General features: G+C 40.4%; 2 protein-coding genes and 2 non-coding genes across 4 annotated transcripts; 3 read left to right on the top strand and 1 right to left on the bottom strand.

The window, feature by feature from the left end:
* The first annotated feature begins 3 nt into the window (after window positions 1–3).
* On the top strand, window positions 4–4,664 carry LOC135350801 (phosphoribosyl pyrophosphate synthase-associated protein 1-like). Its single transcript, XM_064549640.1, has 8 exons — window positions 4–170; window positions 326–378; window positions 612–991; window positions 1,363–1,418; window positions 2,303–2,469; window positions 2,723–2,799; window positions 3,268–3,414; window positions 4,449–4,664. The coding sequence occupies exons 1-8, from the start codon at window positions 70–72 to the stop codon at window positions 4,605–4,607; spliced, it is 1,140 nt and encodes a 379-aa protein (XP_064405710.1). The 5' UTR covers window positions 4–69; the 3' UTR covers window positions 4,608–4,664.
* Window positions 3,515–3,587, top strand: Trnaf-gaa (transfer RNA phenylalanine (anticodon GAA)). The gene has a single exon. It is a non-coding gene; the product is annotated as a tRNA-Phe (tRNA).
* Trnaf-aaa (transfer RNA phenylalanine (anticodon AAA)) lies at window positions 4,117–4,189 on the top strand. The gene has a single exon. It is a non-coding gene; the product is annotated as a tRNA-Phe (tRNA).
* Window positions 4,665–7,560: 2,896 nt separating the features above from the next.
* On the bottom strand, window positions 7,561–15,394 carry LOC135350797 (cathepsin D-like). Its single transcript, XM_064549635.1, has 9 exons — window positions 15,249–15,394; window positions 10,433–10,559; window positions 9,848–9,971; window positions 9,673–9,791; window positions 9,413–9,612; window positions 9,239–9,361; window positions 9,041–9,188; window positions 8,886–8,984; window positions 7,561–7,852 (listed from the first exon to the last, which is right to left on the bottom strand). The coding sequence occupies exons 1-9, from the start codon at window positions 15,305–15,307 to the stop codon at window positions 7,691–7,693; spliced, it is 1,161 nt and encodes a 386-aa protein (XP_064405705.1). The 5' UTR covers window positions 15,308–15,394; the 3' UTR covers window positions 7,561–7,690.
* Between the last annotated feature and the right edge of the window lie 87 nt (window positions 15,395–15,481).

The raw sequence follows: 15,481 nt of genomic DNA, 5'->3' as shown, positions 1-15,481 counted from the left end.
TTTGACCTGCGATCATAGTTAGGTAGATCTAGTGATCCATCTTTACCCAACATCTCTTTTCCCAGGCAAATGTCTTATGGGAAAGCTGATTCAATGGCTGCTCCATTTCCAAGAGGATTGGTACTTCTAACTGGGAACTCCTACCCCCAATTAGCTGAAGATGTCTCAAGGTTGCTAGCTAGATACAGATGCAATGCATGTTCTCGTTTTGCCGGCAAATAATGTATTCATGGGATGTTGAATACGACTATTATTATATTTAACAGTCATCTCATGACTAATCGAAAACCATTAACAACATTATTAATATAATACTTTTTTCTAGGAGAGTGGGTGTTCGACTGTGCGAAGCAAAGGTGTTCAAAGATACAGATAATGGTAAGAGTGACAAAACCTGATCATATCCTTGTCCCTATCTCAATCATTTAGCTTGGTGTATAAAATAAACTATTGTAAGCTTATCTTACTACGTATCAACCTCCTAATGATTATTGAACAAGGGAATCCTAAAAAGTGATTTAATGGTGAAATGTTCAAATGTTGTTGCATATTGTTTTAGACTAGAGGGTTGCCTTAAATCGAGTAACGGTAACACAGCCCTTTTCTCTCAGAGACCCAGGTCGAGATAATCGACTCTGTGAGGGGCAAGGACGTATTCATCATTCAGACTGGCCACTACACAAGCAATGAAGGGGATTCACAATCTGTCAATGATAGCCTTATGGAGATGCTCATAATGTGCTATGCCTGCAAAACCGCGTCAGCTCGGAAAGTCATAGGGGTGGTACCGTACCTCCCTTACTCTAAGCAGAGTAAGATGCGAAAGAGAGGCTGTTTAACGTGCAAACTAGTCGCTTCTATGATGGCTAAGGCTGGGATGTCGCATCTGATAACCTTTGACCTTTACGCTAAAGGAATACAGGGATTCTTTGATTTCCCTGTGGATAATTTGAGGGGCTCCCCCTTCCTTATTCAGTATATTCAGGAAAATGTGAGTTAACCCGGTGTAACATAAAGCAGGTAAATGGTTGATCCTTGTGTATCTGTAAAGACATTACATTAATTCAGTGATTAGTATCATTTTCGAAGGTTCTTAAATGTTCTTAAGGCTGTATTTTGCTTTGAAAGTAGACATTTTGATTGCTACCGTACAGAATGTTTTGCGAGCATCAAGCATTTGCGAATTTTGCGAATGTTGATCGCTTTGCAAAAATAGAATCGCAATAAACTTATACTTGTACGACATCACGATCCTTGCTTAAACACATCTGCTTTTTACCTATCTTTTAATTATCTCATTATCTCATTAATAATCATTTAACAACCTCTGTATCTGCTACTGCAACCCCCTTGTTTCCATAGATACCAGACTACAGAAATGCAGTGATTGTTGCACGCTACCCCGGAGTTACTAGAAGGTGAGGACGTGATAATAGCAATGTCGGTACATCTTTGTGGAAGCTTTATAGCAAAAGTTTCTGTATAGTTCTCCCCAATAAAACAATTTAGGCCATACCCAAGTATGCTCAAAATGTTACCTATTGAATGATTCAAGAGTTATTTTATGTAGAATTAATACCCTCGATATACAGTTAGGGGGCAGTGGCGTTATGAGACTAATAGGAACACCCTCGCATTGAGAATTATATGCCAGCCTAAATAACTTATAATACATAATTATCACAACCAAAACTAAGACATTTAACTGCATTCAAAATGGGCATGACTGTTTCAATATCGTCAGTAGTGCCCGAAAGAGGATTTTCATCACTACCGATATACTTATATAAATGCGCATGTACAAGAATACAATACTATATATAATACCGTATAGCGGGTTATTTTCAAGGCACTAAATTTTCACGGATTGTCCAAACTAAACATTTCGAGGATTTTATTTTTGAGGATTAGTGGTTCAAATAACCACACCCCTACAGTAGACAATACCGGATGTAAACCAATTTTCGAGGCACTAAGTTTTCATTTTTCTGTGTCAATCATCGAAAACCTCGAAAATAACCCGCTACATTATGGTAGCTGATAATTATAATGGTGTGAGTTTTCTATGTACATGCATATCTATACCGATGTGCTAGTACCATGCAGTGGAAACCACTTATAATTTTAAGACACTTGTATTGAACAAAGTTTTGACCACTATCCCTTTGTTAGGAACACACAAACTGTTCTTTGGAAACCTGAGTATCTTGTATTTGTGTCGTAGTTGGCCTTTCTTTAGGGAAGGCTGGTAAGAAGAGTTCCACTGTTACAGTATATTAATTAAATCCCTCTCACATTTTAGAGCGAATGCATTTGCCGAGCGACTGCGTCTTGGTCTGGCAATGATTCATGGAGAGCCCAAAGACGTGGACCCAGATATTGATGGTCGTAACTCCCCCCCTCCCGCGGAGGACGGCTTAGGAGAGAAAAGTACAGCCTCACTACCCTCCATCACACCATCCAAGAAAGGTGACCTGTAGCAAGAGTGTTGCATGCATATGTAGTAAGAAACACTAAATCTGATCTGTTATTTAATATTATGGGTAAGTGCAGATCATCACTGTTACGAGAATTTTCAAGGCACTAGATTTTACCAACATTTAGCGTATTATCGTGTCTAGGTCTTTCAATTTATGTAGTTTACAATAATATACTAAGCGTACATGTACATATTCGTCCAATACCGTCTAATGGTTATTACTATCTGTACACACACACACAGAGGCAGTGGTGGTGGACAAGGAAAAGCCCCCTCTCAATGTAGTTGGCGACGTGCATGGTAGGATTGCCATCATAGTGGTGAGTTGCGTGCAAGCTACATCCGTATGCATGTACATGTGTCGCCTATTGTCAGTTTTATACTAGATATCGATACACTAGTTGCAGACCTTGCACTTATATATTGCCCATTGCAGCTTACTTCGGTAAAATGTTAGATAGCTACTGTAGTGCAAACTGTTTACATAAGTAAACCATCAATATACTCTATCTACAACCGTGTTATTTTCCCAAAGTTCCAAGTGAGCTGTAAAAGCACGCAGACTATTTACTCGCCTGGGAAATTGTGACTCTACATTGTACAATGTATACCTGTAAATATCCTTGTACATGTATCTTAAGCAATTTATCAACTTTCCACCTTGCATTTGTATATCTCTCAGAGGTACCTATTCTGAGCTTGCCTATAGTTATTAATCTTCAACTGAATGACTGTCTAATCAGTAATGGCGGTAATGTACCAGTATACATGGCTTGTATACCCCACAGGATGACATCATTGATGAGGTGGGGGCAGTGATAGCAGCTGCAAAGTGCCTACAGGAGAGAGGAGCATACAAGGTTTACGCTGTAGCCACGCATGGACTCTTCTCAAAGAATGCCTGTGAGCTGTTGGAGGACTCTGCCCTGACAGAGGTATGTGCCACTCAGTTACATATAATGTGTCATGTTGCAAGTGGTAGGCTTTGGTTTCTAGATTCCATTGTGTGATTTACAGAATTACCAGATTGTATAAGCCGAAATAGCTCAGTTGGGAGAGCGTTAGACTGAAGATCTAAAGGTCCCTGGTTCAATCCCGGGTTTCGGCATCTCTTTTAACTTCCAGTTAGGATATTCCGTGGCCCAGAGAGTCACAAGAGTACGATTAACCTTTTCCAGTAGGGAGTACGATTAACCTTCGCTAGTGGAAAGTTCTTTTTTTTAGTAAAAGCTCACCTTCTAGCTAGAGACATTTACCTAGGTACGCAGGGGGGTGCTGACCGTATATATTTGACCTTTGATATTTTTATAGAGCCATGGCTGACCTTGGACTTCATGTTCTATTCTAAGGCTGTTCCAGTGTTGACCTTACAGTTCAATTGAAGTCCACCCAACAGCCCTAGAGTAAAATATGTAAGAATTATTGCTACAACTAGATCAACGTAGACAGGCGCACAAACAAGCTCAACCAGTTTATACTGTCCACTAGTGAAGGTCAATCGTACTCTTGTGAACTCCCTGGCATGTAACATGTGATAACTCGTGTGATTTGAAATAGCTCAGTTCCAGGCTTTCCAATTGTTGGTACAGATATTCTATTTTGGCATGCAGCATGTGGTACGTAACTTAATTGTGTCAGCCGAAATAGCTCAGTTGGGAGAGCGTTAGACTAAAGATCTAAAGGTCCCTGGTTCAATCCCGGGTTTCGGCATCTCTTTTGTCTTGCCAAAATTGTTGATTCAGTATTTGACAATTTCGCTACTGAACTACCATTTTATACAGTGTTATGGTCCCCGGTTTAATCCCGGGTTTCTACTATAGGTGGCAATTTGTATATTAAATAGAGTGGTATATAAACGTAGTCTTAGTTCGGAGAGGTTCACACGTCTAACCCTTTTTAATAACTGTACATGCATGGTTGTCGCACAGCTTGAAGTATAAAATTGTTTACCTTAATTCGTATTCTGTAGGTGTTGGTGACAAATACCATCCTCCATGACGAGCATCAGAAACGATGTAGCAAAATCAAAGTGATTGACATTGGGCTGATGTTAGCTGAAGCAATTCGTAGAATTTACTACGGCGAATCAATGTCTTACTTATTCAGAAATGTTCCAATGGAAGACTAATAATTGCGCAATTCAATTATCCTGTGTTAATTTAAATCATTACACTTTATTTACATGTCAACGTTATTGTAATGCATGATTGTAATTATACACTAACAAATACCTCTTAATAATGCTGCTAACTGAACAGCAGTTCTGAATGATACATGTATATCATTATAGGTAACTGAGTGAAAGCACCCGCCAACATTATAGAGGTTAATTACAGACATGCATGAAATGTGTTTGCTAAACTCCCCAAAAGATTGCAGCTGTACCCCAGCTTCTCTGCTAAGACGGAAACGATTGGTGTTGGTTGTAAAATGAGGATCGAATTACAAACCCATCACGAGTATTGCACGTCCGACGGTGAAAGCATGGGTATTCGACATTAAATTGCTCGGGCTGTCAGCATGTCATAGTATTAAGTACGGCACCAGTTATAGTATAAACAATTAGTTGTCGCTGAGTCTTATCACACATACAGTGTACAACATATTAGGGGTATAGCCTGCTCTGAAGCACAAGTGGAAATGCATCGGCGCATATCACTGTATGCATGATGTGTCAATTAATTTTAGGACTATATCCAAGATCGATGATTATTACCACATTTATACATTGTTTTTGGATGGTCCCATGTTCTAGCTAATATCTGGGCATGGGTCTGAGACAGAATCTGCTGCAAGCCAAGATTACTGCTTTAGAAAGACAGGTAATACATGCACTGATTATTATAATACAAACATTATTTTGTGTTGACAGATCAATGAGTATACAGTGATTGTGGCCGAGTTGTCATCGTTACGCCCTGAAAGTGTAAGTATTAATGGTTGTCAATAATTATACAGTACCGTGCATGCATGTTCATGTAGATATAATATACTTGTCACGCCTTCTATCCTGCAGGCGGTGTATACGAGACAGACGAATGGACTAGTCATGTACAAAACGGACCCTCAGAAGTCGAGAGGTGATCATCAAAGTAAGCTGATTATGCTTTCTTCCATGCATTGAGATGAAAATGCACAATTTATAATGTAGTTAAGTTGGAAGAGCTAAAGAAGGAGCACTCAAAACTGAAAAAGGAACTTGGCTCTGTAAACAATTAACAAGTTTAAACTCGTTCAATCGTTGTTAGTTTCTTTAAAACGTAAGTTTATACGTATATTAAACTATAAGCTCATCAAAAATGATTTCTTACACCATGCACAGTACGTGTGACACATTGTTCCAACTTTGTGGTACCTGCATGAACTGTATAGCTTGTTTAGACTTACATAATTCAGTTTTCTTATGTATGTGATGTCAACGATTTTTTCTAGAATGAAAATGGTTACAACTGAATCACAAATTAATATTACTAAGAGCACAACTAATACGAACAATACGATCAAAAAGCGGGCAGTCTTCTCCAATACGTTTCTTTACAAAATTACTCGGTACTGTACTTTGCAGAATTTCTAAAGTGATAACGTCTAGAGGAAAACAAGAGTATGAGCTGACTAAAAAGAGAAGAAGTGGCTTCTTATCCGCAATATCTAGAGATGGTATAAAAAGTACAATACTGGAGAATAACCGTATCTGTTCAAGACACTTTGTATCTGGAAAACCTGCTTATCTTCACCATCAATCCAATCCTGACTGGCTGCCTTCTTTGTACCTAGGACATAACAAGAAATCAGTTCAGAGCAGTGGGAAAGCAGCCAGATCAGGAAAGAATCCTTGAACAGACTTGAAGTTGCTCAAAGCCTCCTCTCACTCGGTGATCAAAGTCATACTGTTGAGCCTACTAGAACTCGAGAAAAAGAAAACCAAGAAGTAGATGATGGCACAGCAACACAAACTGATTTAACGATTTCCTTGATACAGAAAATGCAAGAAGAGCTGGCGGGGTGCTACAAGATTATTGGTGACTTGAATAGCCAAATTTCTCAGCATAAAACTTTTTCAGAAGCGTACTTGATTAATGACGATGTTGTAAAGTTTTATTCTGGTCTGCCCAATTTGACAACTCTGAAAGCAGTGTATGACCTCGTAAGCAAATCTATGTCAAGCCAAGAGGGAACCAAATTGACAGATTTTCAAGAATTTATGGCTACCATGGCAAAACTTCGACTCAATTGTCCGTTACAAGATCTAGCAACTCGCCTTAATGTATCTTGTGCAACTGTATCTCGGATTTAGGTGAAATGGTTGACAGCAATGGATAACAGCTTGCGTAAGCTAATTGTATGGCCTGAACGAGAGCAATTATGGAAAACTGTGCCCGAATGCTTTCGCACTTCTTTTGGAACCAAAGTCGCTGTTATAATAGATTGTTTTGAAATATTTATCGAGCAACCGTCTGACCTTTCGGCGAGGTCAAGTACATGGCCCTCTTACAAGCACCATGATACAGTAAAAGTTTTGCTGGGAATTGCTCCACAAGGAGATGTTTTGTTTGTATCCGAACCTTTGGGTGGTTGTGTCAGTGACAAGCATCTCGCCGAGCACTGTGGATTGTTAGATAAGTTACTGCCAGGTGACCTTGTGTTAGCCGATCGAGGTTTTGATATTTCCGACTCTGTGGCAATGATGCAAGCACGACTCCATATCTCTGCTTTAACGAGGGGGAAGGACCAACTGTCAGCAATAGAAGTACATGATACTAAAACTATAGCAGATGTAAGGACACATGTGGAACGAGTCATAGGAAATGTACGACGAAAGTATCCTATTCTGCAAAAGGAAACGTCTTTATCGCGCCCTGAGCGCTTGGAACATCCTGAAACTAAACAGACAACCATCTTTAGCTGTCACCAAAATGGCTCAAAAATTATTTTCACGTGACCGTGACGTCTGCGGCTATGCCTCGAGGCACAATACTTCACTGTCTATGAAGACTATAATTATTATGTCTACAAAAGATCCACATTTTTCATTTCCCCCTCGGTCCCCTCTGAGTTCAGACGCTACAAAATACCAATTCACATTCACGTTAAAACGATATAACAATCAAAAACAGCATCGTTGTTATAAATTATACACTCATGTATAAATGATAAAACAGCAAAATTTTTTCATAACAGTTATGTATATATAGCAGTTCTTTTATCATTAGTCTATTTGGAGCGAGCAAATCCAACTCTCTTGTTAGCAGCGTCAAACTCAGTGTAGTAGATACCAATGAATACATCTCCTAGAATCCAGAGAGGGCCAACTTGAGGTGGTAAATCAATACCCATGAATCCGCTAATGCAGAGTGACTGCCCCGCCTGAGATACCTGCACACAAACACGACGTAGTCATTCCAATAATGAGGAATTAACACACAGTTTGAATTATTAACCTGAGGCGCTTAGGCGGCCATGGGTTGCAGTATATAGTCTGTTGGTTTGGTTTGTTTGTCATATCTGAGTATACTCACCTGGATGCCGCAGTACTGCGTTTACAGCATGGATATATAGCCTCCACACAACAAATTATTAGTTAATGATGCTAAAGTTTCGTTGTTCAATAACTAAACTTGCACGTTGGCAGCTAGCTACAAGCAGCCTTTATTCGAGGTACGTATTTATAGTTGAAGTGATCCCGTGTCAGGAACAATGGAAAAGGGTCACTAAAGTAGAAAGCTTGCTTCTTCGCTTATCCTTAGCCCAAAATACACAAGAGGCTTCTTTGCTGACTCCACAGGTCATGTCTCATGCACTACTAAAACTCCCTTCTCAAAAGTTTCCATGCCTCTAAATCTTAATGCTCCTGTTACTTATAAGCAGCCAAAGTAACAAGACTAAAGCTTAATAACATTTATAGCCAGCTTCCAGCTCATACATACTACTATTTTAGTTGGTCTTTATATTATTCACGTCAACAGCTGAGGATTAGCACTTCAATGCTCTAGTTATTATAATGTTCTTTGAGTAGAACACCGCTTTGAAATTTTTATGCTTGTGACTACTACGCAAGATCTATGATGTCATACAAAATTAAAAGTACATGTGAATTTAATGAAGTGATATAATAAGGCAACCCCACCATAAATGTACTGTTAGGATCATAATTTTACGAAGCCATAAGCACAGTAAACAACTCGCAACACATTGTACCAATACACTGAAGCACCAAAAAGTATCGAAACAAGCAAGTGGGAGAGCCGTATATGTATGTCAATCCGTCACAACATCATGAACAGCTAAATTATAGACTATAATAATTATGCATTTACATCGTTACATTACAAATTACTTATTCTGTGCGGTGCCAGCTATAGTCCTAGTTTACTGTATGACAAACTATGTGCACACACATCCAGCTAACCGTTAGCACGTATTCTTTTGCGGTCAGCGAAAAGTCAGTACCATTAATAGAAAAGGCAATGTCGGGCAGGGAGTCAAGTTTGCTGCAGTCAAACACATACTGTAGAAGAAACCACAATATAATTGTCATATTACGAGTACTCGTAAAAAACAAACCTCATTTATAATTGGCAATTTTGTAGCTCCAAGTTTCTCATTTAGGGCCTGCACTTCGGCAGCAGGTCCAGCAATAAGTGATGTGCCGGTATCAGTAATCGCATTACAACCATCTTTGCAAGCAAACGTCACCCCGCCCACTTTCACTCTAATGAAGTGAACATGATTGTACAATGAAGACACCTGCGTTTAGCTTACCCTGCCATCTTAAACTCCCAGTATGTTTCATTTGAAAGGAGAACATACACCAATGCTCCAGAATAGTGATTTGGGTCAGAACCTCCGAGTAGAAGTTCACCACCAGTCGTCCCATTGACATCTCTAAATACAAAGTGATATAAGCAAGTGCATAAGTACTAATACAACGTGTACCTGTTCAAATAAAAGGCAAATATGGAACTGGGCACAAGTTGTTGTGCAACCATGTTGTCGAACACCGTCGGAACTGAATCCACTGAGATCGACTTGAATGCCATACCTAATATTCCGTCAAACTTGGCAGCAACAAAGGCGAGTCCTGGCTCAACGATAGCCTCAGCAAATGTTTGACTTTTGACTGAAATTCCTCCTACCTGCAGTATCCGGCATACCCTAGCTTAATAGGCACCTAGTATGACTAAACGTTAACTCACGCTGACAGTGTCTTGACTGAGATAGCCAGTTAAGCTTCCACTACCATATCGGATTGCGAATGCAGTACCATTCTTGACGTAAGTGCTCGACTTGCTACTATCATAGCGGCTATGAATCCCTACACACATAAAGATATCAAGCTAAACAGTCATAAGCATTCAATCTTTTTCTTACGGCATGCAATGTTAATGCCCTTGCAGTGGACAGAGGGAACCCAAAGATTAGAGGAGCCAGTATCAAAGACAACATTAAACATCTGTGGTGGGGTTCCAATGCTGATAGTTCCATAGTACTGGGCCTGCAGGAAAAAAGGGAACATAAATCAGCACACAGAAGATTAAGTCAAGTGTATGGTGACTATAACCAGGTCATCCGTTGCCAATCCTGCTCTTTTTATTTATGTTACAATGTACATGTGTAGTAGCTCTACATCTATCTATGCCCCCCAGCTAATTAGATTTGTAGGTGGTCATATGACTACTGGAAGCTGATTGGTAGTTCCAGCACTTTGAAAAGCGTAACAGTAGTGCAAATACAGGTCACGTGGTCGTCCGTGTAATGCGCAGATCAATGTGCATATCATATATCTTAGACTACCAGATTATGATGGTACCTGGTGTTATTTGCACATGCACAGTTAATGGACATGGACACGCCTGGTTCCCCATGAACTTTTGACCCTGTTGTAGATAAAACATTTCTCCACTATATACTGTACCCATGACATGTGCCAACAAAACACCAGCTGCACCAGCTTACATCCATGTAGTCAGTGAGGGGCTCGGGAACATCTCCACCAGCAAACTTGGAGGTGATCACATCGCTGCGGGTCAAACCCATCTCCCAGAGGTTCTCAATAGTCCTGTCCATTTTATGTAGAGGAACCCTGATGTGAAAATAATTAACGTCAATTTAAAGCAACACTAAAGGTTTGCAGGACGTACGTGTACAGAGAACAATTAATTTATAATTATGGGGCTACCGTCTTTACAGCGCCACAAAAAATTTAGAATAGGATTTTCCAGTAGCGCACAAACAGAAGAGAAACAATTTTGGCACTTTCCATTCTAGGAGGCAATTGTAAGTACAGCCTCGATTCCAGGCCGCGTTAAATTTCTTTGCAAGCTGTGCTGTGCTAATGCCTCTTGTCATGTTTTGCTTCACTCAGGTATTACAATTTGTAATACCTGAACTTACAAGAGGTATAGTTTGTTTTTTTTGTAAAAAGGGGGTGGATCCGCAATGAGGTCAAACTTCACAAGGGCTGTGGTAGGCATGATTGCCCACGCTCAACGTTATTGCAGAGGCTAATTGCTAAATCGAGGCAAACGTGTCGTACCTCCTCCTCTAGGTAGGCTGCAGCTTTGCAGCTCTTTCCCGACTCTTGTAGCTAACAAACAGCTTGCACTTTAGTGCAGTACGTAGCTAACACTGATCGAGAGTTTGTGCGAACAGCTGATGCTATAAAAGATTCTGAAGAGACTGCAACACTCTTCACTATGAGTAAAACTAGCTATAACTCGAGAAAGAAGCTTTAGTTTGCAAATCCATGAATCAAAATCCAAGAGAACGTGACTATAGAAGCTGTTAATTTTTGTCTCATTGCAACCTTGAGCAGTAAGTTACAATTGCAACACACACACACATACACAGTCAGCTTTACCGTATCCCACGTGCAGCTACGCCTCGAGGCATAATTCTAAGCGCCAGCAATAAATAATTCCAGAATTTGCTTGGCACTCAAATAAAAACAGGGTAGAATCGCGAGCCGTCATGTTCACAGTGAAAAGTAAGTGTCTCTATTCAATTGGAACGACCTTTGACCTTGATTGCCACACTAAACTAGAGCACTAAAGTACAAACCCTTCGCTGGTGATATATGTGACAGCTAGGCTCTGGAAAAGGGCCCACCCAATTGGCGCAAGCTATAATCTATATACTAGATGATAGATACCTACGCATTGATATGCTTAGTGTGCACATACCTCGTTCCATGCCTGAGTTATGCACGTTAGAAACTCGAAGCTGTAAAACAGCAGTATTGAGAAAACGCCCACTCAAAGATTGCTAAATTAGGTAATGGTGGCTGCTTATACAAAGTGCTTCAGTGGAAAGACTTGGACTCAGAGCATCAGATTTTCCGAGAGGTAGTAGAAGGACTGTAGATAACTATAAATGTTTACTGTTATACACTGTGGTCTATAAATCTGGCTAATGCTCAATACCAATATCTGCTCCAATTGGGCCCTTTTCCCAGAGCCTGTCACATAATTACGATAATAAAGATAAATGCAGTGTATGAAGAGTCTTCAATATATGGTATGATTGAGGCTGAACTTGCATATTGTCTGCAGGCTAGCTAGCTACACACGCGGCTAGCTTTATTCGAGGCACTTTTTGTTGGAAGGCTTCTTTACTATATCAGCAATCCTAGCACCAGGATATAGCTACGTAGCCATACTTCTAAGACTCCAGGTTTCTTTGCTGTGATTCTAGACTTAGTCCACAGTGTATGGAAAACAGACCAATTGGCGCAAGCTATAATTTTTGCGATCTATATATCAGATGATAGAGCAAAGAATTGCCTACGCATTGATATGCTTAGTGTGCACATACCTCGTTCCATGCCTGAGTTATGCGCGTTGGAAACTCGAAGTTGTAAAACAGCAGTATTGAGAAACGCCCACTTAAAGATTGTTAAATTGGGAAAAGTAAGGTAATGGTGGATGCTTAGACAAAGCGCTTTGGTGGAAAGAGTTGGATTCAGAGCATCAGATTTTGCAGAGGTAGTAGAAAGACTATAGATCCTGTCACTTGGATTCCTTGTTAAAAAGCGCTTCTATCTATATGCTGTAGAGCTGGTAAGCTCAAACCAGCTAAAAATTAGCATTTTCCATGTAGAAGTCCCAGGCATACTACCACAAAAAGCATAAATGAAGCCATTATTTACCACATAACTTCCGGGGTCGAACTCAACGCAAATAGACTTTAGTTTGCTGAATCAGCATGCAATAGCAACTAACTAGCTTGCTGAATCAGCATGCATATAGGCGCATGCGCAACTGGATCTCGAGTACTGGCAGGTCATCGTGGCAGCCCAGAGCTAAACTGACCGGTTATTTAGGTTTTTGGGCCGGTAAATAGCCGAATGCCGACCGTTATAATCCACACTGCAGTAGGACGCATTTATGGCTAGCGAGTCAGCCTAACTGTGTCTAAGGATCTATAGTAAGTTGAGTTGACTGCACTAGTCCTATGCAACCCTTTTCTTGTTCCTTTAGCAACGTTCTTGGAGCAAGCCAAACAAAAATTCATAGCTGCTAGTCAAGAGTTCGCGGTTGACCTTTGCATGCGTTGGCTGGTTTTGACACTGAACATTCCATTGTGGAATGACCTCTGGACTAAAGTGCTCAGACGGTCTCTCCCCTCTAGGAAGGGCGGCTGTATACTACAATGTAACATGCACTGCATTTTTTGTCTTGTATATCACTCTTCTGGTTTCTTTATTATCATGTTACCAACTTAGGGTTTGCACTTAGTGCTCTAGTTTAATGGTGCAATCAAGGTCAAAGGTCATTCCAGTATTCCAGTCCAAGAAACACCCCGGAAAAGTAGATTGGTAGAATCTTGTGCAACATTTGCCAATAATAATAGTGACAACTCAAGTGGCTAGATCGCATGCGGTTACTCAAGTTGATAACTTGCATGCTACCGTACTTCTTCTAAAAGAGGCGCCCTTCTAATTATGCGCCACCTAGACTGAAAAATAATTTTGATGTCTCAATATATATAGAGCTCCACGTGGCTGCAGAGATTATTTTTTAGTGGCGCCTTGCTAAATGGAGGCCAGTATCACTTCTATTTTCAGGAAGCTTGAGGATGTGTAAGACACCTCCTCCACTTAAGAAGCATCGTCCTCCACCTGTAATTGCCACAAAAAGGCCAGTTGAAAGGCCAAGGATACACTTCAGGATCATTTACAGACCTGGACCTCTGTTTCTAGGGCGGCCTGAAATCGAGGATACCAAATACCCACTTGCTCAAACTAGTGTTCAAGCTGGCGCTGTGCTAATGCCTCTCGCCATGTTTTTGCTTTCGCTCAAAAGTATTAGAGTGTTATATTAGTTTCTATAATGAATTTTATATTAAAGTTAGCTTATCTATATAAAGTCACTGAGAAGAAAAAACTTACATCTATTGTTGTTATTTATTGTATTATGTGGCTTACCAGGACCTCAAGAAAGAAGAAAATTGATTCTTCCAGGATCTGTACTTCAGTGTATATAATATCAGACCTGTGTACATGCATATTGTTATCTATATTGTTATATGGTAGTGTTTTGTGGCTTACCAGGCCCTCAAGACAAAGATGATTCTGCCAGGAGGATCTGGATCTTGGATATTATTTTCTCATGGGGAATGAGCGCGCATGTGCATTACATCCACAGGAATAATTAAAGGGTGTGTCCAAAGAGATCAATTTCACAAATGGCTACTGCTAGCTAGCTGTTTTAACAGATATTTTCTGAGTCTTGTAGCTAACAAAAAGCTAGCGCTTTAGTGCAAGGCTAACTCATATGTTGAATAGAAAGTTTGTACGGACAGATGGTGCTATGAAAGATTCTGAAGAGACTGCAACAGCCTTCAATGTGAGTCAAACTAGCCATAACTCGAGAAAGAAGATTTAGTTTGCTAATCCACGAATCACCAAGAGAACGTGGCTAGAAGCCTATAGAAGCTGTTAGTTTTCGTCGCATTGCAACCGTTGAGCGGTTACAGCTGGAACAGACACACACACACACACACAGACAGACAGACAGACAGACAGACAGACAGACAGACAGACACACACACAGTCAGCTTTACCGTATCCCTCGTGCGGCTACGCCTCGAGGCATAATAACCTCTATTTATAAGGTGCTCTTCTAATGATGCACCTCTTTGGCTGCATGTCTCTAATTATAGCCCTAGCTGATTATCGTAATTATTAAAAAAGGGCGCCTCTTTTAAAAGTACGGTATATGCCTGGTGGTGAGCATCACATGCATTCCACATCACTATCAATGATATTGTGGTAATGAAGACTAGCTAATTATAGTATGGGTACTGACACATCTAAGTATCATGTGCATGCAGTAGTCTGGCCATGCATGCAGTAGTCTGGAGGAGCTAGGCCATGCAGACGTACCGTACCTATAATGCAAAATCAAGTAGAGCTGGGATTAGGTCTGGAGACTCTTGCATCATTTCCGTGCGCTCTAGCTGATCTGAGCCTATGAAATGCGAATCCTATGTCATGTGAATTTTTACCCAATAAAGTATATAGTATCTACTCGTTCCTACACGGAAAAGCTGCAAGAGTCTTCAAACATTTTCTTCCTTCTTTCTCCCTTACCCTCTAAAAAAAGGTATGGCTCCAAGACTAAAACAGAGTTTGACCAGTCTACTTTTCTGCAAAAGTGACAGCTCACAAGTCTACTATCACAGTGCAAGTGGCGGTGTAATTAGAAGGATAGTACATAAAATTATTCCGAGGGTCGCCTTACAATAATGGGAAATCTACACCAAATTGTACCTGATCAGAGCTTGGGACAAGCACAGTGGAAAAAACAGCACAGTAAGTGAAAACTTCATTTTTGTCGACTTCCACGCTTCTTGATCTTTGTCTCAAAAATCGACAAACACGTTGGCACTGCACTGGGGATCATGTGACAAGTTGCGGCTGATTTGTCTCTATGCGCATGCGCGAATAATGATTTCTTAAAACCGTGGACAGTAGCAGACAATTGGAACCTGTTGGTGTACACA

The sequence above is a fragment of the Halichondria panicea genome, chromosome 17, assembly GCF_963675165.1.
Source record: "Halichondria panicea chromosome 17, odHalPani1.1, whole genome shotgun sequence".
In the NCBI taxonomy this organism is placed as follows: Eukaryota; Metazoa; Porifera; class Demospongiae; order Suberitida; family Halichondriidae; genus Halichondria; species Halichondria panicea.
Note: the sequence above shows the minus strand (reverse complement) of the source record. Positions and strands in the feature narration are given on the sequence as shown.